Source organism: Mesoplodon densirostris, chromosome 6 (assembly GCF_025265405.1).
Source record: "Mesoplodon densirostris isolate mMesDen1 chromosome 6, mMesDen1 primary haplotype, whole genome shotgun sequence".
NCBI lineage: Eukaryota > Metazoa > Chordata > Mammalia > Artiodactyla > Ziphiidae > Mesoplodon > Mesoplodon densirostris.
The window spans coordinates 8,547,045-8,570,136 of NC_082666.1; the positions used below are offsets into that span (position 1 = coordinate 8,547,045).

Here is a 23,092-nt window from a genome sequence, read left to right on the forward strand (position 1 = left end):
AGACGATACAAACAGGTGGAGAGATATACTATGTTCTTGGATTGGAAGAATCAACATTGTGAAAATGACTATACTACCCAAAGCAATCTACATATTCACTGCAATCCCTATCAAACTACCAATGGCATTTTTCTCTGAATTAGAACAAAAAATCACACAATTTGTATGGAAACACAAAAGACCCCGAATAGCCAAAACAATCTTGAGAAAGAAAAATGGAGCTGGAGGAATCAGGCTCCCAGACTTCAGACTATACTACAAAGCTACAGTAATCCAGACAATATGGTACTGGCACAAAAACAGAAATATATATCAATGGAACAGGATAGAAAGCCCAGAGGTAAACCCACGCACGTATGGTCACCTTATCCTTGATAAAGGAGGCAAGAATATACAATGAAGAAAAGACAGCCTCTCCAATAAGTGGTGCTGGGAAAACTGGGCAGCTATATGTAAAAGAATGAAATTAGAACACTCCCTAACACCATACACAAAAATAAACTCAAAATAGATTAAAGACCTAAATGTAAGGCCAGACACTATAAAATTCTTAGAGGAAAACATAGGCAGAACACTCTATGACATAAATCACAGCAAGATCCTTTTTGACCCACCTCCTAGAGAAATGGAAATAAAAACACAAATAAACAAATGGGACCTAATGAAACTTAAAATCTTTTGCATAGCAAAGGAAAACATAAACAAGATGAAAAGACAACCCTCAGGATGGGAGAAAATATTTGCAAATGAAGCAACTGACAAAGGATTAATCTCCAAATATATAGGCAGCTCATGCAGCTCAATATCACAAAAACAAACAACTGAATCCAAAAATGGGCAGAAGACCTAAATAGACATCCCTCCAAAGAAGATATACAGATTGCCAACAAACATATGAAAGGATGCTCAACATCACTAGTCATTAGAGAAATGAAAATCAAAACTACAATGAGGTATCACCTCACACCAGTTAGAATGGCCATCATCAAAAAATCTACAAACAATAAATGCTGGAAAGGGTGTGGAGAAAAGGGAACCCTCTTGCACTGTTGGTGGGAATGTAAATTGATACAGCCACTATGGAGAACAGTACGGAGGGTCCTTAAAAAACTACAAATAGAACTACCATATGAGCCAGCAATCCCACTCCTGGGCATATACCCTGAGAAAACCATAATTCAAAAAGAGTTATGTACCACAATGTTCATTGCAGCACTATTTACAGTAGCCAGGACATGGAAGCAACCTAAGTGTCCATCGACAGATGAATGGATAAAGAAGATGTGGCACATATACACAATGGAGTATTACTCAGCCATAAAAAGAAACAAAATTGAGTTATTTGTAGTGAGGTGGATGGACCTACAGTCTGTCATACAGAGTGAAGTAAGTCAGAAAGAGAAAAACAAATACCATATGCTAACACATATATATGGAATCTACAAAAAAAAATGGTTCTAATGAACCTAGGGGCAGGACAGGAATAAGGACACAGACATAGGGAATGGACTTGAGGACATGGAGAGGGGAAGGTTAAGCTGGGACGAAGTGCAAAGGTAGCACTGACATATATACACTACCAAAAGTAAAATAGATAGCTAGTGGGAAGCAGCTGCATGGCCCAGGGAGATCAGCTCGGTGCTTTGCGACCACCTAGAGGGGTGGGATAGGGAGGGTGACGCCAAGAGGGAGGGGATATGGGGATATACGTAGGCATATAGCTGATTCACTTAGTTATACAGCAGAAAGTAACAGAACACTGTAAAGCAATTATACTCCAATAAAGATGTTAAAAAAAAAATGTGGCTGCTCTGAACCAAGATGCTGAAGTGTAAAATACATACCAGATTTCAAAGACAGTACTGAAAAGAAAAGGAAATTATCTTAATTATTTTTAATATTGATTACATGTTAAAATGATAATATTTTGGATATATTGAGTTAAACAAAATAAACTATTGAAATTCATTTCATTTTTTTTTCACTTTTTAAAATATGGCCACTAGAAAATCTTAAATTCCATATGTAATTCTACACACTTGCTATCACCAGAAGAAGCCACTTACTTCGTTTCACTAAACATCCATGAATATCCTAGATATCTTTCCAAGTCAGAATACAGATTGGTATCAGTCTTTTTAACAGATGACTAGCATCGTATTGACACATTCCTGTTGGACTTTTTTTTACACTTTTACAAGCAGTCCTACAGTGAACAGCCTTCTATATACAGCTTCTTGGGCAGCCACACCTCATTGCTAACTCATATTTGCCTCCTGTCCTCTAAGATCGTAGCTCTAGAGACAACCACATGTGTGGTTCAGACTTTCCAACACCTCTACACTTGCGTGGTGCTTTAAAAATTTTTTCCCCAGGAAAACCAGCAGTGAGTCTCACTGTACAGGCCAAATCTCCTGATTTTCCTACAGCATCGTTTGTCAGACTTCATCTCTGTTTAGATCTTCAGCTCTGGAAACCAGACAACCAAATATAATTTCTCATATTAACCTTCTAAAGCAAAACTAATTTGACTATTGTCTTCCTCCAAGAAAGGAATCTGGTTTGTATTAACTCAAACTCTTAGTGAATAATAAAAGTTGTTTTTTTCCCTTCTCTTAGGAGAACAGACATAATATGAAAATTAATTTTCTCTGTTGGCCCTAAGAGCCCATTATGTCAGCCCGATACAAGACAGCTCCCAATAGCCTTTCTCAGGAAGTCTGCTGTTTTCCCAAAAGAAAATTGACAGCTGCAGATCTATTTGTGATTAAATACTTAAGGGTCTGACACACAAAAAAAGAATAATGACATAATATAGAGGAACAAAGGCTGTGAAAACAGCTCACATTAAAATGCTTGTTTACAAGCATCGGGGAAAAAAAGTCTCCTGAAAAAAAAAAGAAAAAAGAAAAAAAAATCTAAGAATCTAAGAGTCAGGAGAAACATAAGGAAGAAGAAAAGAAGGCAACCAAATGCATAATGGATAACTGTTCTTTTCTGATTCTATCTTGGCCTGGAAAGCCATCTTTAGGAACACGAAAGCATTTGTCTTGGCATCAAATTTGTTCTCACAAGGCGTGAGTTATATGCATTACTAATAAGGAAGCCGCTATGTAGGAAGCAATATCTGGGAAAGTGGAAAATATGTTTTCCATTTGTAATTCAAAATCTTCTGTCTATGTAGGGCTCTTCCCTCTCTGTGGCTAAACATAGTAAGCATAATTTAACCACTTAGCTAAGGTAGCCTTTTACAATGAGTACTAAAAAATGCAGAAATCCCATTCTGTGACTCTAGGGTGACATCTGGGTATCTATAATTTGGAAAGCTTCCCAAATTTAATGGCACTATTTTTGGGCAGGGGGGCAATCCAGTATCCATTCCCCTTCTTCTGGTAATAGTACTATGATTTTTCCTTTGGGGAATCACTTCCTTGTGGTCTCTATGAAGTGATCTAACCCCTCAGTTCTCGGTTGGGCACATGACCCAGGCCCAGCCAATTAGCATGTTTTATCCCCTTCTGGCCAAAATGATTGGTTCACAGATGAGCAGAGAACCCAAGAGATCCAACGAAAGTCAAGCCTGGGACGTGCTCTAGAACCTTTGAGAAAGAGGTAATATCTTCCTGCTGGGATTGTCCATTGATAGAAAGTGAACCTGGACTCATTCATTTTCTTTGCCTCCAAGAGAAAAGACCTTGAGGATAAGGTCAACCCAGAAAATGAAGAAAGATTAATGATGACATTATTTGAGCACCTGGATCTATCCTCTCTTAAAGCTTCGTCTCCCCCAGCATTCTGCAGTTGCATGAACCGATGAGTCTCCTCTGCTTGCCATTCATAGCCTTTGATAATCTTTAAAAAAATTTTAACAACTGGTAAGGCACTAATCAGAAAAGGTGCAATGTGTTACTAGTCCTGTTTGTAGCTGAAGGAGAACTGTTCAATGGTGATTACAACTGGGTAGCCAGGAGTAGGAATCACTTGACCACAATCCAAGCCACCACTTTTCACCTGGTATCAGAGCCACAGGCATTGCCTACTGCAAGTGGCTATGAAAGCAGAGTTATGAATGATGGCTGGTAAGTATAATGAGGTGAGATTTGACTTCACTATTAGGGAAAGATAATAGAGTTGTCCAATAACAAAAAGGCCTGAAGTAGTGGGTTCCCTGACCTTAGATGTAATAAGCAGAAGTTGGATGACCAGCTGCAAGTGTTGTAGAAAAGATTCCTGTATTATCCTAGAGGGCTGGTTTTCAAAATATGTCCCTGGGCCAGCAGTACTGGTATTACTTGTGAGCTTGTTAGAAATACAGTTCATAGACCCACGCTGACCTAGGAAATCAGAATCTTGGGGGGGTGGGGGAGGGGCAGAACACAGTCTTAAGAAGCCCTCCTGGTGATTCTCATATATGTCAGGTTTGAGAACCACTATATTAGACTTGAGAGCACTGGTTCTCAAACACAGTTTCCTAAGCCCTCATCCCCAGAGATTCTGATTGAGTAAATTTAGGGTTGGGCTTGAAAATTTGCATTTCTAACAAGTTCCCAGGTAATGCTGATGCCGCTGATCCGGGGACCACACTTAAAGTACCATTGTCTGAGAGGTTGACCTAAGAGATGTCTAAAGTTCCATTCAATGTTGAGATTCTTTGATCTTGAGGATTTATGGTGCAAATCCAGTCCTACTATGTAACCCTGTTAATGCTTTGGTTCACATGTGGTCTGGCTCCACGAAGTGTTGCAGCCAAAATGACACAGCTCAGCAAGAGAGGAGTACTTTAAAATAACTCAGGTTCATCACAAAGTCACAAAAGATAACAGATATATTTCTTAAAATATATCTTAGAGCAACAAAAACAATAGGGAAACCTATTAGCCACACTCAGACAAAGTAGGTGTTTCTGCACCCCCTACAGATTTTTATTCAGGCAGTCCTAACCAGTGCCCTGTGGACCTATTGTCCTTTGCCTCAATCCCTCTTTTCCTAAATCTACAGCTCAAAAAACTACAAAAAAGCAAGGCAGGACCTTGCTCTGAGGGCAGGAGAGGAGGAAAAACTGAATGGGCAAAGCTAGAATTTTAATGAGGCATGGGAAGGGAAAGGCTGAGAACCTTCACATAAACATTAATCATTTTGGTCCATAACAGTTATGATTTAGTAATGCTTTGTGCCAGACACTGTTTTTAGCACTTTGCACAAATCAGTTCTTAAAGCACACATCAATATTGTGAGAGCGGTGTTACGGTCATTTTACAAATGAGTTAACCAAGGCTCAGAGGGGTTAATCCACTTGTCCAAGGCCACACACACAGCAAGCGAAAAGTCAGAAACCTGAGCCCAGGTCTGTGTCGCTCCAAAGCCCTTGTTCTTGAACACAGCCTGATATGCCTTCCTACAAAATGAGGACAAACACATCTAGGGCAAGCGGCTTCACAGCATCAGCGTCTGGCCCTATGGCCTCCAGGTTTCCCAGCTAGTCCTCCTCACTGCCACCTGCTCGGAGGCCTCTTGCCTGGGCCCCTCCTTGCTCCTTTGTGTTCATTATGTGTTGTGTCTGCCTGCCAGTTGTAGGAGCTGATACAGCACCGGTCCCCAACCCCCAGGCCGCAGACCGGTTTCAGTCCTCGGCCTGTTAGGAACAAGGCCACACAGCAGGAGGTGAGCGGTGGGTGAGCGAGCAAGGCTTCATCTGCTGCTCCCCATCGCTTGCATTACCACCTGAACCATCCGCCCCAACCCTGGTCCGTGGAAAAATTGTCTTCCACAAAACTGGTCCCTGGTGCCAAAAAGGTTGGGGACCACTGTGATATAGAGGATAGTCAGCAAAGACAGTTGCCATCCTGAAATAATGCCTTTTTTGCCTTGATGTCACCAAGATGATTGAGTAAATATAGTTAAACCAGATTCTGAAAGGCCCTAAACACAAGGCAGCGGCATTTAAACTTGACACAATAGGAAATGAGAAGTAGTGGAGGACTTTTGGAGTAAGGGAGGCTAATCTGGCAACACACCCACAAATTAGGCCAAGGCTCCCTCCCCTGGCTGTCCATCACAATCACCTGCATCCCATGCCCCATTACCACCCTGGACTTTCTGGAACAATAGGCCTGGAGGAGGGACCCACACACTTATATGGTTAAGATGTTTCACAGGTGACTGTTCTTCATTGGCCCTAAAAGTCCACGATGTCAGCCCAATACAAGACAGCTCTTAATATTTCTCACTTAAAAGTGAGATGATTTGGATTAACGGATTAAAGAAGTAATTTTTTTTTAAAGCAACAGAAACATTAGGAGAAACTGTAGACAAACATTTATCTTTTTAAATCACGGAGGCCTTTTTAACTAAGCATAAACAGGAGGAATAAATTAGTAGATTTGACTAAACTTAAAAAAAATGATAATAAAGTCTAACAAAAAAACACCATAAAGAAAGTTAAAAGGCAAATAATGAAGTGCAAAAAATATTTGCTACAGAAGGTGGAGTCAAGATGGCGGTGTGGGAAGACGTGGAGTTAGCGTCTCCCCACAACTAGGGCGCCTGCTGGCCGCTGGTGAGAAACTCTGACATCCAAGGAGACGGGGAGAACCCCAAAGTGAACTGGTAGGACACAGGGGGACTGATGGGGGAGGAGAAGTGGAGGTCTGACAGGATCTGCACCCCTGAGGCTGGGAAGATCAGGAGAGGAAGGCGTGAGGGGCCCTCCCAGGCCGGAGGAGCAGGAGAGGAGAAGAGTGCGTTTGCCCTGTCCACTTGGGCCCAAGGAGCCTGCTGGGCTCCCAGGTGAGGTGCCCTGCCTTCTGAGACCAGGGCTGGGGGGCACGACTGGGCCCCTTCTTTTCCTTGAGCCTAAGACCCACCCCCCACAGTCTCCAGCGCCTTTTCCAGCCCCGTGGGTCCTAAGCATAGGCCCTGCCCACCACCCAAACCTTGCAAAAAAATATGTCACACATGAAGGAGCAAGGTAAAAACCTACAAACCAAATAGATAAAGAGGAAATAGGCAATCTACCTGAAAAAGAATTCAGAGTAATGATAGTAAAGATGATCCAGAATCCCGGAAATATAATGGAGGCACGGATTGAGAAAATACAAGAAATGTTTTAAAAGATCTGGAAGAACTAAAGAACAAACAAACAGAGATGAACAACACAATAACTGAAATGAAAAATACACTAGAAGGAATCAATAACAGAATAACTGAGGCAGAAGAACGAATAAGTGAGCTGGAAGACAAAATGGTGGAAATAACTGCTGAGGAACAGAATAAAGAAAAAAGAATGAAAAGAATTGAAGACAATCTCAGAGACCTCTGGGACAACACTAAACACACCAACATTCGAATTATAGGGGTCCCAGAAAAAGAAGAGAAAAAAGAAAGGGTCTGAGAAAATATTTGAAGAGATTATAGTCGAAAACTTCCCTAACATGGGAAAGAAAATAGTCACCCAAGTCCAGGAAGCACAGAGAGTCCCATACAGGATAAACCCTAGGAAAAACACACCAAGACACATATTAATCAAACTAACAAAAATTAAATTCAAAGAAAAAATATTAAAAAGAGCAAGGGAAAAATAAAAAATAACATACAAAGGAATCCCCATAAGGTTATGAGCTGATTTTTCAGCAGAAACTCTGCAGGCCAGAAGGGAGTGGCAGGATATACTTAAAGTGATGAAAGAGAAGAACCTACAACCAAGATTACTCTACCCAGCAAAGATCTCATTCAGATTCGATGGAGAAGTCAAAAGCTTTTCAGACAAGCAAAAGCGAAGAGAATTCAGCACCACCAAACCAGCTTTACAACAAATGCTAAAGGAACTTCTCTAGATGGGAAACACAAGAGAAGGAAAAGACCCACAAAAACAAACCTAAAACAATTAAGAAAATGGCAATAGGAACATACATATCAATAATAACCTTGTAAATGGATTAAATGCCCCAACCAAAAGACACAGATTGGCTGAATGGATACAAAAACAAGATCCATATATATGCTATCTACAAGAGACCCACTTCGCACCTAGGGACACATACAGACTGAACGTGAAGGGATGGAAAAAGATATTCCATGCAAATGGAAATCAAAAGAAAGCCGGAGTAGCAATACTTGTATCAGATAAAATAGACTTAAAATAAAGACTGTTACAAGAGATAAGGAGGGACACTACATAATGATTAAGGGATTAATCCAAGAAGAAGAAATAACAATTAAATGTTTATGCACCCAACATAGGAGTACCTCAATACATAAGGCAAATGCTAATAACCATGAAAGGAGAAATCGACAGTAACACAGTAATAGTAGGGGACTTTAACACCCCACTTACACCAATGGACAGATCATCTGAACAGAAAATAAATAAGGAAACACAAGCTTTAAATGACACAAGAGACCAGATAGCTCTAATTGATATTAATAGAACATTCCACCCGAAAGTGGCAGAATACACTTCCTTCTCAAGTGCACATGGAACATTCTCCAGGATAGATCACATCTTGGGTCACAAATCAAGCCTTGGAAAATTTAAGAAAGTTGAAGTCATATCAAGCATCTTTTCTGACCACAATGCTATGAGATTGGAAATCAGTTACAGGAAAAAAAACCTGTAAAAAACACAAATACATGGAGGTTAAACAGTGCACTACTAAATAACCAAGAGATCACTGAAGAAATCAAAGAAGAAATTTAAAAATACATAGAAACAAATAACAATGAAAACACGATGACCCAAAACCTATGGGATGCAGCAAAAGCAGTTCTAAGAGGGTAGTTTGTAGCAATACAATCTCACCTCAAGAAACAAGAAAAATCTCAAATAAACAAACTAAACCTACACTTAAAACAACTAGAAAAGAACAACAAAGAAAACCCAAAGTCAGTAGAAGGAAAGAAATCATAAAGATCAGAGCTAAATAAAGGAAATAGAAATGAAGAAAACAATAGCAAAAATCAATAAAACTAAAAGCTGGTTCTTTAAGAAGATAAACAAAATTGATAAACCCTTAGCCAGACTCATCAAGAAAAAAAGGGAGAGGACGCAAATCAATAAAAATAGAAATGAAAAAGGAGAAATCACAACTGACACTGCAGAAATACAAAGGATTTTAAGAGACTACTACAAACAACTATATGCCAGTAAAATGAACAACCAGGAAGAAATGGACAAATTCTTGGAAAGGTACAATTTTCCATGACTGAAACACCAAGAATTAGAAAATATAAACAGACCTATCACAAGTAATGAAATTGAAACCATAACTAAAAATCTTCCAGCAAACAAAAGCCCAGGACCGGATGGCTTCACAGGTGAATTCTATCAAACATTTAGAGAAGAGCTAACACCTATCCCTCTCAAACTCTTCCAAATATAGCAGAGGGAGGAACACTCCCAAACTCATTCTACGAGGCCACCATCACCCTGATACCAAAACCAGACAAAGGTGTTACAGAAAAAGAAAACTACAGGACAATATCTCTGATGAACATAGATGCAAAAATCCTAAACAAAATACTAGCAAACAGAATCCAACAGCACGTTAAAAGGATCATACACCATGATTTATCCCAGGGATGCAAGGATTCTTCAATATATGCAAATCAATCAATGTGATACACCACATTAACAAATTAAGGAATAAAAACTATATGATCATCTCAATAGATGCAGAAAAAGCTTTTGACAAAATTCAACACCCATTTATGATAAAAACTCTCCAGAAAATGGGCATAGAGGGAACCTACCTCAACATAATAAAGGCCATATATGATAAACCCACAACAAGCATCATACTCAATGGTGAAAAACTGAAAGCATTTCCACTAAGATCAGGAACAAGACAAGGATGTTCACTCTCACCACTCTTATTCAACATAGTTTTGGAAGTCCTAGCCACAGCAATCAGAGAAGAAAAAGAAATAAAAGGAATACAAATTGGAAAAGAAGAAGTAAAGCTGTCACTGTTTACTGATGACATGACACTATACATAGAAAATCCTAAAGATGCCACCAGAAAACTACTAGAACTAATCAATGAATTTGGTAAGGTTGGAGGATACAAAATTAATGCACAGAAATCTCTGGCATTCCTGTAAACCAACAACAAAAAATCAGAAAGAAAAACTAAGGAAACACTCCTATTTACCATTGCAACAAAAAGAATAAAATACCTAGGAATAAACCTGCCTAAGAAGGTGAAAGACTTGTACTCAGAAAACTATAAGACACTGATGAAAGAAATCAAAGATGACATAAACAGATGGAGAAATATACCATGTTCTTGGATTGGAAGAATGAATATTGTGAAAATGACTATACTACCCAAAGCAATCTACAGATTCAATGCAATCCCTATCAAACTATCTATGGCATTCTTCACAGAATTAGAACAAAAATTTTTACAATTCGTATGGAAACACAAAAGACCCCGAATAGCCAAAGCAATCTTGAAAAAGAAAAACAGAGTTGGAGGAATCAGGCTCCCTGACTTCAAACTATACCACAAAGCTACAGTAATCAAGACAGTATGGTACTGGTACAAAAACAGAAATATAGGGCTTCCCTGGTGGCACAGTGGTCGAGAGTCCACGTGCCGATGCAGGGCACGCGGGTTCGTGCCCCTGTCCGGGAAGATCCCACGTGCCGCGGAGCGGATGGGCCTGTACGCCACGGCCACTGAGCCTGCGTGTCTGGAGCCTGTGCTCCGCAACGGGAGAGGCCACAACAGTGAGAGGCCCGCGTACAGCAAAAAAAAAAAAAAAAAAAAAAAAAAAAACAGAAATATAGATCAATGGTACAAGGTAGAATGCCCACAGAAAAACCCACGCACATATGGGTACCTAATTTATGACAAAGGAGGCAAGAACATACAATGGAGAAAAGACAGCCTCTTCAATAGGTGGTGCTAGGAAAACTGGACAGCTACATGTAAAAGAAGAAATTAGAACACTCCCTAACACCATACAAAAAAATAAACTCCAAATTGATTAAAGACTTAAATGTAACACCAGACACTATAAAACTCTTAGAGGAAAACATAGGAAAAACACTCTTTGACATAAACCACAGCAAGATCTTTTTTGACCCACCTCCTAGAGTAATGGAAATAAAAACAAAAATAAACAAATGGGACTTAATTAAATTTAAAAGCTTTTGCACAGCAAAGGAAACCATAAACAAGACAAAAAGACAAACCTCAGAATGGGAGAAAATATTTGCCAATGAAACACCAGACAAAGGATTAATCTCCAAATATACAAACAGCTCATGGAGCTCAATATCAAAAAAACAAACAAACCAGTTAAAAAATGGGTGGAAGAAAAAAAAAAAAAGAAAAAAAAATGGGTGGAAGACCTAAATAGACATTTCCCCAAGGAAGACATACAGATGGCCAAGAGGCACATGAAAAGATGCTCAACATCACTAATTATTAGAGAAATGCAAATCAAAACTACAATGAGGTATCACCTCATGCCAGTCAGAATGGCCATTATCAAAAAATCGAGAAACAATAAATGCTGGAAAGGGTGTGGTGAAAAGGGAACCCTCCTGCACTGTTGGTGGGAACGTAAATTGATACAACCACTATGGAAAACAGTATGGAGGTTCCTTAAAAAATTACAAACAGGGGCCTCCCTGGTGGCGCAGTGGTTGAGAGTCCGCCTGCCGATGCAGGGGATACGGGTTCGTGCCCCGGTCTGGGAGGATCCCATATGCCGCGGAGCGGCTGGGCCCATGAGCCATGGCCGCTGAGCCTGCGCGTCCGGAGCCTGTGCTCCGCAACGGGAGAGGCCACAACAGTGAGAGGCCCGCATACCGCAAAAAAAAAAAAAAAAAAAAAAAAAAAAAATTACAAACAGAACTACCATATGACTCAGCAATTCCACTATTGGGGCATATTCCCTGAGAAAACCATAATTCAAAAAGGGTCATGTACCACAATGTTCATTGCAGCACTATTTACAATAGCCAGGACATGGAAGCAACCTAAGTGTCCATCGACAGATGAATGAATTAAGAAGATGTGGCACATATATACAATGGAATATTACTCAGCCATAAAAAGAAACAAAATTGAGTTGTTTGTAGTGAGGTGGATGGACCCAGAGTCTGTCATACAGAGTGAAGTACGTTAGAAAGAGAAAAACAAATACCGTATGCTAACGCATATATATGGAATCTAAAAAAAAAAATGGTACTGATGAACCTAGTTGCAGTGCAGGAATAAAGAGGTAGACACAGAGAATGGACTTGATGACATGGGGTGGGAGGGAGAAGCTGGGACGAAGTGAGAGTAGCATCGACATATATACACTACCGAATGTAAAACAGTTGGCTGGTGGGAAGCAGCAGCATAGCACAGGGAGATCGGCTGGGTGCTTTGCGATGACCTAGAGGGGTGGGATAGGGAGGATGGGAGGGAGGCTCAAGAGGGAGGGGATATGGGGACATGTGTATTCATATGGCTGATTCGCTTTGTTGTGCAATAGAAACTAACGCAGTATTGTGAAGCAATTATACTCCAATAAAGATCTATTAAAAACAAATTAGGGCTTCCCTGGTGGCGCAGTGGTTGAGAGTCCGCCTGCCGATGCAGGGGACACGAGTTCATGCCCCGGTCCGGGAAGATCCCACATGCCGCAGAGCGGCTGGTCCTGTGAGCCATGGCCGCTGAGCCTACGCATCCGGAGCCTGTGCTCCGCAACGGGAGAGGCCACAACAGTGAGAGGCCCGCATACCACAAAAAAACAAAACAAAACAAATAAAACAAATTAAAGTAGCTGAAAAAAAAATTGCTACATATTTGACAAAAAAATTAATTCCCTTAATAAATAAAAAGTGCTTCAATTCAATAAGGAAAAGATAAATATTCCAAAGGAAAACTGGACAAAGTACATTATATGTATTTCATTTGAAGAAGAAATACAAATTATGAATAAATGTGAGAAAAAAGTTTCACCTCACTACTAAACATGGAAATTCAAATTAAAACAAGATATCGCTTTGGCCAATGTTTATAAATGATAATGCCTAGCAGTGAGGATGAGAAAAAACAGGCACGTTTGTATGCTCTTGGGAGAACTATAAACTGGCACAACTTTCTGGTGGGCAATTTGGCCTTATGCTTCAAAAGCCTTTAAAATGTTCATTTTCTGGGATCCAATAATCTCTATCACTTCTATGAATTTATCTTAAGGAGATGATTACCTCTTACAGACTCATACACAGACTAATGTACATGGATTCAATGTGTCTTTAGTACGAGTAAGAAACTGGTAATAAACTGCATGTACAATAATAAAGGATGGGTTAAATACATTGTCTTCCAACAAACAAATTATTTTTATAATCACAAAAATGGTAATCATTATTTCTATGGTTTATATAATAATATCATGGAGTGTTAAATAGAGGGAAACACCTTTGGAGGCCAAGAAGTCATTTAGTCTTTCAGGTGTAACATCATGAAGACAAAGGAGGGGGTGGTAAAAGTGAGAGTTCAGAGGAAGAGAGAAATTTTCTAAACCAGTGCTGTGCAATATTGGAAACATTAGTCATATGTGGCTATTTAAAGTTAAATAAAATTTAAAATTCATTGCCTTAGTTGCATGAGCCATATTTCAAGAGCTCAATACCCACAGGTGGCTAGTGGTCACAGTATCAGACAGGATGGGCTATAGAATGCCTCCATTATCAGAGAAAGTTCTATTGGACAGTGCTGCTCTAAACATTCTACCTCAGGCCTGGATCCAGCTTTTGACTCATCTCTTCAGCCTCATCTCTTGGTGCATTTTCCATCCTTCATGCTCCAGCAACAAGAGTGTAAGCATCAGAAGCAGAGACCATATCTGCCTGGTGCTCCCGGTCTAGTGGGGGAGAGGTGTTATCCGGGTAATTATACACAGTGGTGTGTGGACTAGCAGTCAATGTGTAGATTGTTGATACAGCACAGAGCTCAGGTTGGGGTTCAGGGAAGACTTCCCAGAGGAGGAGTTGGCGTTACCCAAAAAGTAAAGACAAGACTATTCTAAGTAGAGAAAAGAGCATGGTATGAGTAAAGGCACAGATGAGAGCACAGCATAAGGGAATAATTACCAGCTGGTCAGGCATTTATTCAAGAGATAGTAAATGCCTGTGATGGGCCCGGCCTGAGCCAGCCTCCGAGGACAGAGCAGTGAACAGCTATGGTCCCTGTCCTCAGGATGCTTATACTCTCATCAGGTACTTCTGAAGCACCAAGGGTGAGGTGAGGTGAGTTGACAAGGGCCTGGCATCTCATATTAAGGGTCCTGTTTTTTATCCTAGCAATTGAACCCTCTTTTCTGCCACAGGGAGGGCCAGAGTCCTATCTTTCTCCCCTTCCTTTTTGCCCCAGTCCCCATCGCGGCCCTGGGAGACGGAGAGCTCCTGGGAGCGGGGAGGGGAGGTAAGACATGGGAGGGGCACAGTGGACAGTGCAGTAAGACTCTTCCAGCGGCCAATGAGAATGTGGATTTGAGACGTGGAAGAATAAAGATGGGAAGTGTGGTTGGGGGGCTGCTGGAGTATTCTAGAAGGGACCAGGGACTGAAAAATGGGAGGGCACACTTCAGCGACGTTGGAGCGGGAGAAGACACTCCAAGTTAAGGAAATGCCTTCTGAGGGAAGGAATCTCGCCAAGCAGAGGGAGCGCCACCGAGCGCGGCGGGAGAGGGCGTGTCTTCCAGGCAAGGTTCCAGGGAGAAGAGGGACCCGGACACATCAGGCGAGTTCCCCAAGCCAAAGGAAGCGGGCGGGAGGGGCACGGGTACCCCTGTCAGAGGAACGGCATCGGCGGGTCAGAGGGGCAGGAGGGGCCGGGCATGTCGGGGCCAGCGGCCAGGATGGGCGGGGCCATGAGGCAGCAGGTGTGCGTTATCTGGGGAGCCAGGCTAGGAAGGCTGGAGCTGGCCTGGGTCCTGGGGCAGCTCAGAGGGACTCCCCGGGGAGGGAGACCTACCTCCCTTGGACTTTAGGGGGGCTATTTCTCGACCTTGTCCTTGAGCATTTACAAGAGGCGGGCAGGGCAAATTCTCCACAGCCCGAAATCCGCCTAGAGCCACGGCTTTGCTCGGGGCCTGACAAGGGACCGACGCTTTGGGGGCGTCTCAACGACGCTTTGGACCCGTCCAGTCGGGTCTGGATTCCCGACTCTCGTCAGGTGCTTCTCTGGGGCAACCCCCTCCCGCACTTGCCGCTCGGACAGCCCAGCCCCCTTCGACTCCCGGCCGCTGTGCTCAGGCTCCTCGCCAGATCTCTTCAGACCACCACCCCAGCCGAGACCCCTCCCCCCGCCGCGACCTCGCGGCCCTCGGTCCCCTCAGACGGCCACCCCCCACGTGGCCGGCTCCCCACTTCCGCCCCTCCCGGCCGCACCCCTCCCGGGCCGCTGTACCTGGGGCTCTCGAAGCTGCACCCCCTGCGCCGCAGCGCCGCCCTCTTCTGCCGCAGGAGCGCAGCGGCCGCCCCGCCGGGCTCTGGCTCCATCGCCCCGGGCGGGGGCCGCGGGCTCGGGCGCACTCGGGTGGGCTCGGGCCTCGGCGGGGCTCGGCGGGCCGCTCGGCTCGCGCGCCGCAGCCCACGCCCCGCCCCGCGCGCCTCTGCCCGGCCTACGCCCCGCCCTGGCTCCGCCCCTAACTTCGGTCCAGCCGCTCCGTGCCCCTCGGCGGGATCTAGGCCCCGCCCTGGACCCGCCCTAAGGCTCAGTCCCGCCCACTCTGTGCTCCTCAGCCAGGTCCAGACCCCGCCCAACCCCGCCCCGAACTGCGGCCCAGCCCACTCCGCGCCTCTCAGCCAGGTCCAGACCCCACCCCAGCTCCGCCCCGGACTCCAGCCACGCCCCTCCCGCACAGACCTCGCGGGGTTCCCTGTGCGGGCTGTCAGCACCTCTGCTAGGCCCACAAGCCTAAAATGCCACCCCGTCCTCAGCTCCGTACAGTCCACGGCCCCTCCCCTCCTGCTCCGTGGCCCTCAGCACCGACCCAGGCCCCACCCACGTACCCTCCCACTACTGAGCTCTCGCGCGCGGCCTCCGCCCTCACCCCAAGGGTCGGCTCCTCAGAGAGTCGCCCCTCCACATCTCAGTACCTCTCGGCCCTTTCTAACGTAGCACCGTCCCCTCTTAGGGCCGCCTTTCCCCGTGCCCCAACCATAGGCAAGGCCCTGCTTTTTCTCTCGAAAGCGCCCTCTCTCCTCGCCTCGACAGTGCCGGCCAAGCTCAAGCTCCCAGCCCTGCTCAACCCAACCCGGACAGTCCCCGCCCACAGCACCGCCTCCGCATGTGGCCCCGCCCACTCCACCTCACCTCCGCGGGTGCCCTGGCCCTGGCCTGCTGGCTACATTCCCGGGTATGATGTCGGCCCTCGAGGCTAAATAGGAATTCTACCGTAGAGTCTGCGTTAGCTCGCCGATCTCTCCATCCATCAAAAGGAGGTACTGCTTTCTCCAAGTGTTGTTTGTGGTGCCTATCGCAGTGAGGCTGAGGGGCTGGAGCTTTGCAGGCTACCAGTTGTGAGCTGGTCTTGACTTCATCACTTTCCTGCACCGTCAGATGCATCCATCTCACAGCCCTCGAACACTGCCCTGGGGCTGAGGGCAGCGACCCCGTCCGGGTAAAGCTGTGGGTCACTGTACCATCTAAGTCGTGAGGAGCAGGTGAGCTAGGGCCCCTCAACCAGCGGGGCTTGTCATAGCTAGGGAGGTGTGGCCATACGGGCCCGAACCGGGGTGGTGGAGCAGAGGCTGCGGAGTGTGTGTGCAGGAGGCTGAGCTTGGAGAATCGGCCACCGCAGCTTTGGAAGGCACTAGCTGGGAAGCTGAGGCAGGCGGGGCCAGGGGTGCCCATGATCATCTTGGATCATGTCACCCCCTGGTGCACACTCCCTCAATAACTTCAAGGTGCTTTCCCAGAAGGCGTGGACTCCTCCACTGCCGGACATTCCAGCAGAGAAGCCAGTCTGGAGGGAGAATGCAGGGGAGAGAAAAGATGTAGGGGGCTTCCCATTTCTCCTTCCTGCCCCTTGAGACTTCACCTTCGTCCTCCCCTCAGGTTTCCATGGGACAATCCTTGTAAGACAGTGCCCCCTCTTCTCTTAAGCAAGCCAGAGTGGGTTTCTGGGTTTTGCCTAGCATCATGAACTCCCCTCAACACATCTTTTCAGACTGGGATCCCACTGCTCCCCCAAATCCTTTACTGAGACTGGGTTGCTTGCCTCCCCATATTATCCTGCTCCTTCTCTTCTGTCTTCCTGCCTCTCCCACCCACCATGTGTTCAGCGATCTCTGAAATGACTCTCCAAATGCCCCTGCCCTCTAAAGCTTCTCCCAATCCCCCAGGTGCCTCCCCGGAGTGCCCACAGCACTGACTCCGCCCCTCCCTGAGGGCACTGCTCCTGTATGTCATCTATGTTCTAGTAACCTCTTAGCTGAGCGCCCATACCTCCTTCACGTCTCTGTCTGGCACAGCAACTGTTGGCTAAATAAATGCATGTGACTTTAATAAATTGAGCAATATTCATTGGAAAACATTTAATTTCAAAGTAAACAAAAATGTTTACACTAAACTATTTAATTAGTGAAACAATTATCATCAGTGTAACAAGCTGAAAAATACAGCAACTTGATACAAGACTGAGGTAACAAAATACTTCACCAAAAATCTAAAGAATCCCACAGAGGGCTGATGTTCAGTGGTTACTGTGGATGAGACAATTCACAAGAATTAGGGAAAGTCCTTACTCAACTGCATGCAGGGGGTCTGCCGGGAGAAAAGACAGCCCAGGAGAGTGCAACAGACTGAACAAGAGACAAATTAAAATGTAAAAACTGATGTTCAACTTACTTTGAATAATACATAAGAAATTGAAAACTACTCTCTATGCAACATTTTGAATGCTAAGTGGAAAACCATGCATTTTGGCACAAAATTTATTGAAGGTTATACCATACTAATAAATTAATCACTATTGTTTCATTATTGAATGGTCACAGTCATTCAGAAATGGATAAAGAGATGAGTGGTTATAGAACCGACAGATGATCCATCGCTGCTGCTGCGAGCAGGGGTTTCGGGGCTGCCCGTGGCGCACACACACTTGTGCAGCACCAGTGGCGAGGGGGTCCATGGGACGAGTTCTCGACACCCAAGGAAATGCAGCTCTCACTCATGCTGTACTTGTCTTTAACATTGAAATTAAACCCAAAAAACCTCTGAAGTAAATACTGTGAGCATTCTGACCCTACCCTCCGGTTCCACCTCGGAGTCCTCACTGTGTTCAGCTGTAGCTCTGTGCCTGGCTGTTCTGTGCCAACCAGTCACTAGGACAGCAACTGGAATTTTCAGTCTGTTGAACTTTTTGAAGCCTTTCTGGAGGAATCTGCACCTGGTTTCTACCCTGTGCTAGGAGGGAGGCAGGGTCTTGCTGGGAGAGAGGAAATGGCATGGTGAAGATTGTTTGTTCGTTGAGGGGTCAGCTCCATGAGGGCAGGGCTTGGGTTTGTCTTGTTCTCAGACTTTTCTATCCTGGGTGGAGCCTGGCACACAGGAAGCACTCACAAGAGATGAGAATCAATGGATGAATGGGTGGTTTCACACAGAGGATCTGTTATTTCAGAGGGACTCCCGTAGTTGTTTTTTTTTTTTTTTTTTTTTTCCGTTTTAAAACATGAAGTCACCTAACATGCAGCATGATGTGGGGCTGATTAAAGTGATTCATGAAAGTCACAAAAAATAAGTTAGGTTGTGTTTTTAGCAACGTTCACCTGGTTCTAAGCAACAGTAACGTGGACCCAGAGCTCTAGACTCCGCCTGTGGAATGAAAGCAGACCCTGCTTGCGAATAACTTCCCGTTTTCATGGACCATTTTTCCACCTGTACAGTGGCATCCTAAAAGATACAATTCTTGGGCTTGGGAGGTGGGAGGAAGACGATGAAAGAAATACTGGCCATATTGGTAACAAGAAAAAACACTTTATAAACTCAGCTGGCAAGAGAGAGCGGGTTCTTTCATAAGCAGAATCGCTTCAAGTGTCTTCTCTTTAGGGTCCACAGGGGACAGGGTGATGAACGGGCAGTCTTCTTCAGGGAGGGAAGGGAGGCCACACTGTCCCACTGGGCACGCTCAGAACAATATTTCTACTGCTTTCCACCAAATCTATCCTCCACGAAGTTTCAGTTGTCAGAATGCACTTGGCTGACCTTGAGTTACAAACCGTGTTGGACTGAGAGGGGTGAAAATTACTCCCGGGGAGAGGGGAGTGAGCTGTGTGGGTGGCATCATGAGGATACCGGCTACCTACTCCACAGTTTGTAGATAGCATTCTGTAACTTTCATCCTGGGGTGCCATGATCTCTTTGCTTAACAAAAAATGATACAACATATGCATGCAAGACACATCACCTTCAATGTTTTCACAGACATTTGTGCACCATGACTAGTCAAAGAGCAAGACCCAGAAATGCTACCTTCCAGGGCCAGAATCCACCCGGGGACTTTCCCCTTTGGGGTTTTGTGCCTGTCCCCCTCTGTCCCTGGCTTGCAGGCCTCCTCACCTGCAGCTTGAGGGACAAACCAACACTGGAAAGACAATCAGCACTTAACTCACATGCTTGGCCCTGAGCCCCTGCTGGGAGAGAGCCAAGTGCCTTACAGCCTCATCTGCAGGACTCTGCTGGTAAGTTCAAGGTTCTTACCAGTTCTATGAGAATCCAAGCTAGGAATGTTTCCGGGAGGGGACATGGGATCAATCTCAATTTTAGTGAGAAGACTAGACACTTTGAAAAGAATTGCAATTGTGCTATTTCAAAATTAGTCTCAGAGGAAAACATTTGTAAAGACAAGGAAAATCTGTAAAGGGCAGGAAAGTTCCTGATTTAGTGTGAGTCTGAAATTTTGAGGTTTTTGGATTGGCTTCTATAATTTCATGTCAGAAAAACCAGGAGAGTTTCAAGAGTAGAGAAGGAAAGTAGTCTGGCAATTTCATTCAAACTTAAGACTTTAAAAAAATTAACAGGTAGAATCAGATTCAATATAAGTTAAAGCGTTAACACTGCATGGTTCTGGTGAGAGATGTTTGGAGTGTCTGCTGTATTCATTCAGCCTCCAGATGCTAATTTGAGCAGTTGTTGGTATGAATTAGGTGCATGCATTCAACCCCAGCTGCGGGAGGGTGTGCGAAGCACCGATGACCAAGGTTTGCTGGCCTCAATTTCACCTTCTGGAGTTCCTCCTGGCATGAAAGTATTCTAGATTTTGCTCTGAAGGAGGGTTAGTTACGGAGCATAGTAAGACTCAACCACAAAATAAGACCCTGATGACAATTACTTTCCTCACCAATTCATCTGAATTTTCAGAAAAGTGGTCACCGTTTGATCAAAATACAGTGGTGGGTCCTTTGGTAGTTCTTAAGTCGACCTATTATTACAGTTTATTGGTTAAGATGTTGTTTTGAAGCATCTTGCCCAGAAACTCTTAAGAGTAGTTTAGTATCTGATCAGTGTGAGCTCTGAAACCACAATAGCAACAAGGATGCAGAAATTCAGTCTCTTTCAGAAAATCATTAAGAGTTTCCTTCTCAGAATTAGGACACCCAGATTAAAAAAAAAGAGAGAGGGGGAAAGAGGGGGAGGGAGAGGGAAGGGGAGAGGTAAGGAGAGAGGGTGGGGAAGGGCTGAAGGGAGAAGCTATGGTGATAAGGCTACCATAAATAAAGCTAATTTTTATTCATTACTTTAAATAAAAATGTATTTGTGCAAAATAAAAGTCACTTAAAAGTATGACAAGGAGTGACAGATGAAGGACATTGTTCACCTGAAGAGCTCTCAGCCCAAAGCAGAGCTCGGACCGTCCCCTCCCCAGGGCTTTGCTCTCGTCACCATGGTCATCAACAATTGTGCCCTTGGACTTGGATGATGGAGAACTTGCTGGTGACTGTGTTTGGGGGCAAGAATGGGGGAGCTTAAGGCCTCAGTGTCACTCAGCTCCCCAGTGTAATCAAGAATCCCAGTGGCCCTGCCCTGGCAGTGGAGGCAAAGGGGTGAGAGGATGGGAGCAAAAGCCTTGCTCGGCGGGGAGAGGTCGGTGCAAAAGTAGCTTCTGAGCAGCCGGTCAGGTCACCGTGCGTGCAGGCGGCCTCGAGAAGCTGGCAGAAGGCGTCACGACTTCCCATGCTGACCCGGGGGAGGGGGGAGGGGTGAGAAGAGCGGGGCCTTCAGACCCTGCGGGAGAGGGGCTGGGAGGAAGCAAGCAGGCCAGTGCCGGCCCAGTCCACGGTCCTGAAGCTGGGTCTTGCCTCAGAAGAGCCGACGGCAACAAGGCCTGGAAGGGCCCCAGGGGCCCAGGGAGCAGGCCTTCCGGATGAATAGCACCCATAGGAACAGAAAACAAGACACAATTTAAGGCATTGTTTGTTTACAGTAAAAGAATGCGAGGGACCCTTAACACAGGAGGAATCTGGGCTCTCACTCTGACCTTCCTCGGTGGACCAGCCTATCGCTTAAGGTTAAAGCAGGGCCTCAAAGAGAATGAAGTGTGTGATGTCGCGAGTCTTGTGCCAAAATGCATGTTTCTCGGAGAGTCCACGCTCGTTCGCTTGCACGCACACAGACACGGCACGCACACGCAGAGGACGCTTCGGGGTTGTACAAAATCTGAGGCAGCCCTGTGGGCGAGAGACCCGGCACACTGGAGCCAGTCCCCGCCTGTCCCTTTCCTCCAGCCCTCACACGGGGGGACGCTGTCCACTCTTTTGTGCAGGAGAAAGCACTGGGGACCCAACGTGGGACGGATGCTCTCTGGTCGCAGCAGCAGCTGGTGGACGGATGAGGGCCCAGGGAGGGAGGACGGGTTGTACAGTCTGGGGACCCATCGTGGCGCCGTGAGGTGGTGCTGCAGAACGGGGGTCATGGGGGTGGCTGGGCATCAGCAGGCGGACCCCCGCACCGGTGGAGCCCTCTGGACTGTGAGGCCTCGGCCATGTCCCCTTGAGTCCAGCTCTGAGTCTCCCAGCACCCCACCAAAGGCCTGTGCCCCGGACACGCACTTCGCCACCAGTCCCAGGCCGGCTCCCAGAGGCCTCTGAAGTCACTTTAAGTCCTGCAGAGACTTATTCAAATGACATAAGGTTTGCAGGTACCTAGAAGAGAAAGCTCAGCCTCTTGTCAAAGTTCTGACCTTTCAGGAGGGGACGGGGGTGGTCCCTAAGGGAAGGGTTCAGGCCTCTCCCAGTCAGTCTGTGAATGAGTGGGTGGTGGGGGAAGGGGAGAGGGCACAGCAGTGGTACCAGCCACCACGTGTTATGGGGCTGCTGTGTGCCAGGCAAGGCTCTGAGTACCGCATCTGTATTGTGTCCTGAGTCCTCACAACAACCCCAGGAGGCAGGTACTGGAATTATCCCCATTAAAAAGATGAGGAAACTGAGGCTTAGAGAGGTGAAGTACACAGCGGGTGAGTGACAGGGCTAAGACACCAGCGCCCACGCTCTCCACCTCTATCCTTGGGTCAAAGCACAAGTGCATTTGGAGTGGAGAGCTGACCAATCCTGCAGGACAAGCACATGCCTCTGGAGAGGAGCGGGGGTGGTTAGCGGGTGGCAGGAGTTGGCAAGTGGAAGCACAAGGAGAAGGGGGAAATTTGGGGATATCGGGAACCCCAAGGCTCCCCATGCTGTGTCCCCAGGCCCAGATCCCAGCTACCTTTACTGGGGGGACCACCAGCCCCAAGGTCAGGGTGTTTCTCCTTCCCCTCAAAGCTGCGGACATGCCCCCAGCCCCAGGCCTCCTCCCCAAGCACTGCCGTGGGGTTCCCGGAAATTTGATGAGAAGCAATTTCATCAAAAACAAATCCATCTTGGTGGCAATTTGGTCAAAATGATGAATTGGAAAAAATGCATCTCCTTGCACTGGGAGACAGTTATAAGAACGGTCACAGCAGCACTGTTCAGAATAGCCAAAAGCAGGAAATCATTCTTGGGATCACGGACAGAAGAACTGATAAAAAAAATTACAAGTAAATGAATGACAGCTATGCACACTGACACAGAGGAATCTTAGGAACATACTGTAGGAGAAAAGCA

At 45.5% G+C, this 23,092-nt stretch overlaps 1 protein-coding gene across 3 annotated transcripts in view; it reads right to left on the minus strand.

Annotated features, from left to right (window-relative positions):
* Nucleotides 1-21,325: 21,325 nt before the first annotated feature.
* RALGPS1 (Ral GEF with PH domain and SH3 binding motif 1) overlaps nt 21,326-23,092 on the minus strand; it is a 288,495-nt gene continuing 286,728 nt past the window's right edge. For 2 of the 3 annotated variants that reach the window (XM_060101200.1, XM_060101207.1), the window contains one exon: nt 22,081-22,153. In XM_060101200.1, coding sequence (XP_059957183.1) covers nt 22,124-22,153 — 30 coding nt within the window. In that variant the 3' untranslated portion in view covers nt 22,081-22,123. Of the gene's footprint in view, nt 22,154-23,092 lie in introns of all 3 variants that reach the window. The other variant, XM_060101203.1, reaches the window with a different exon arrangement.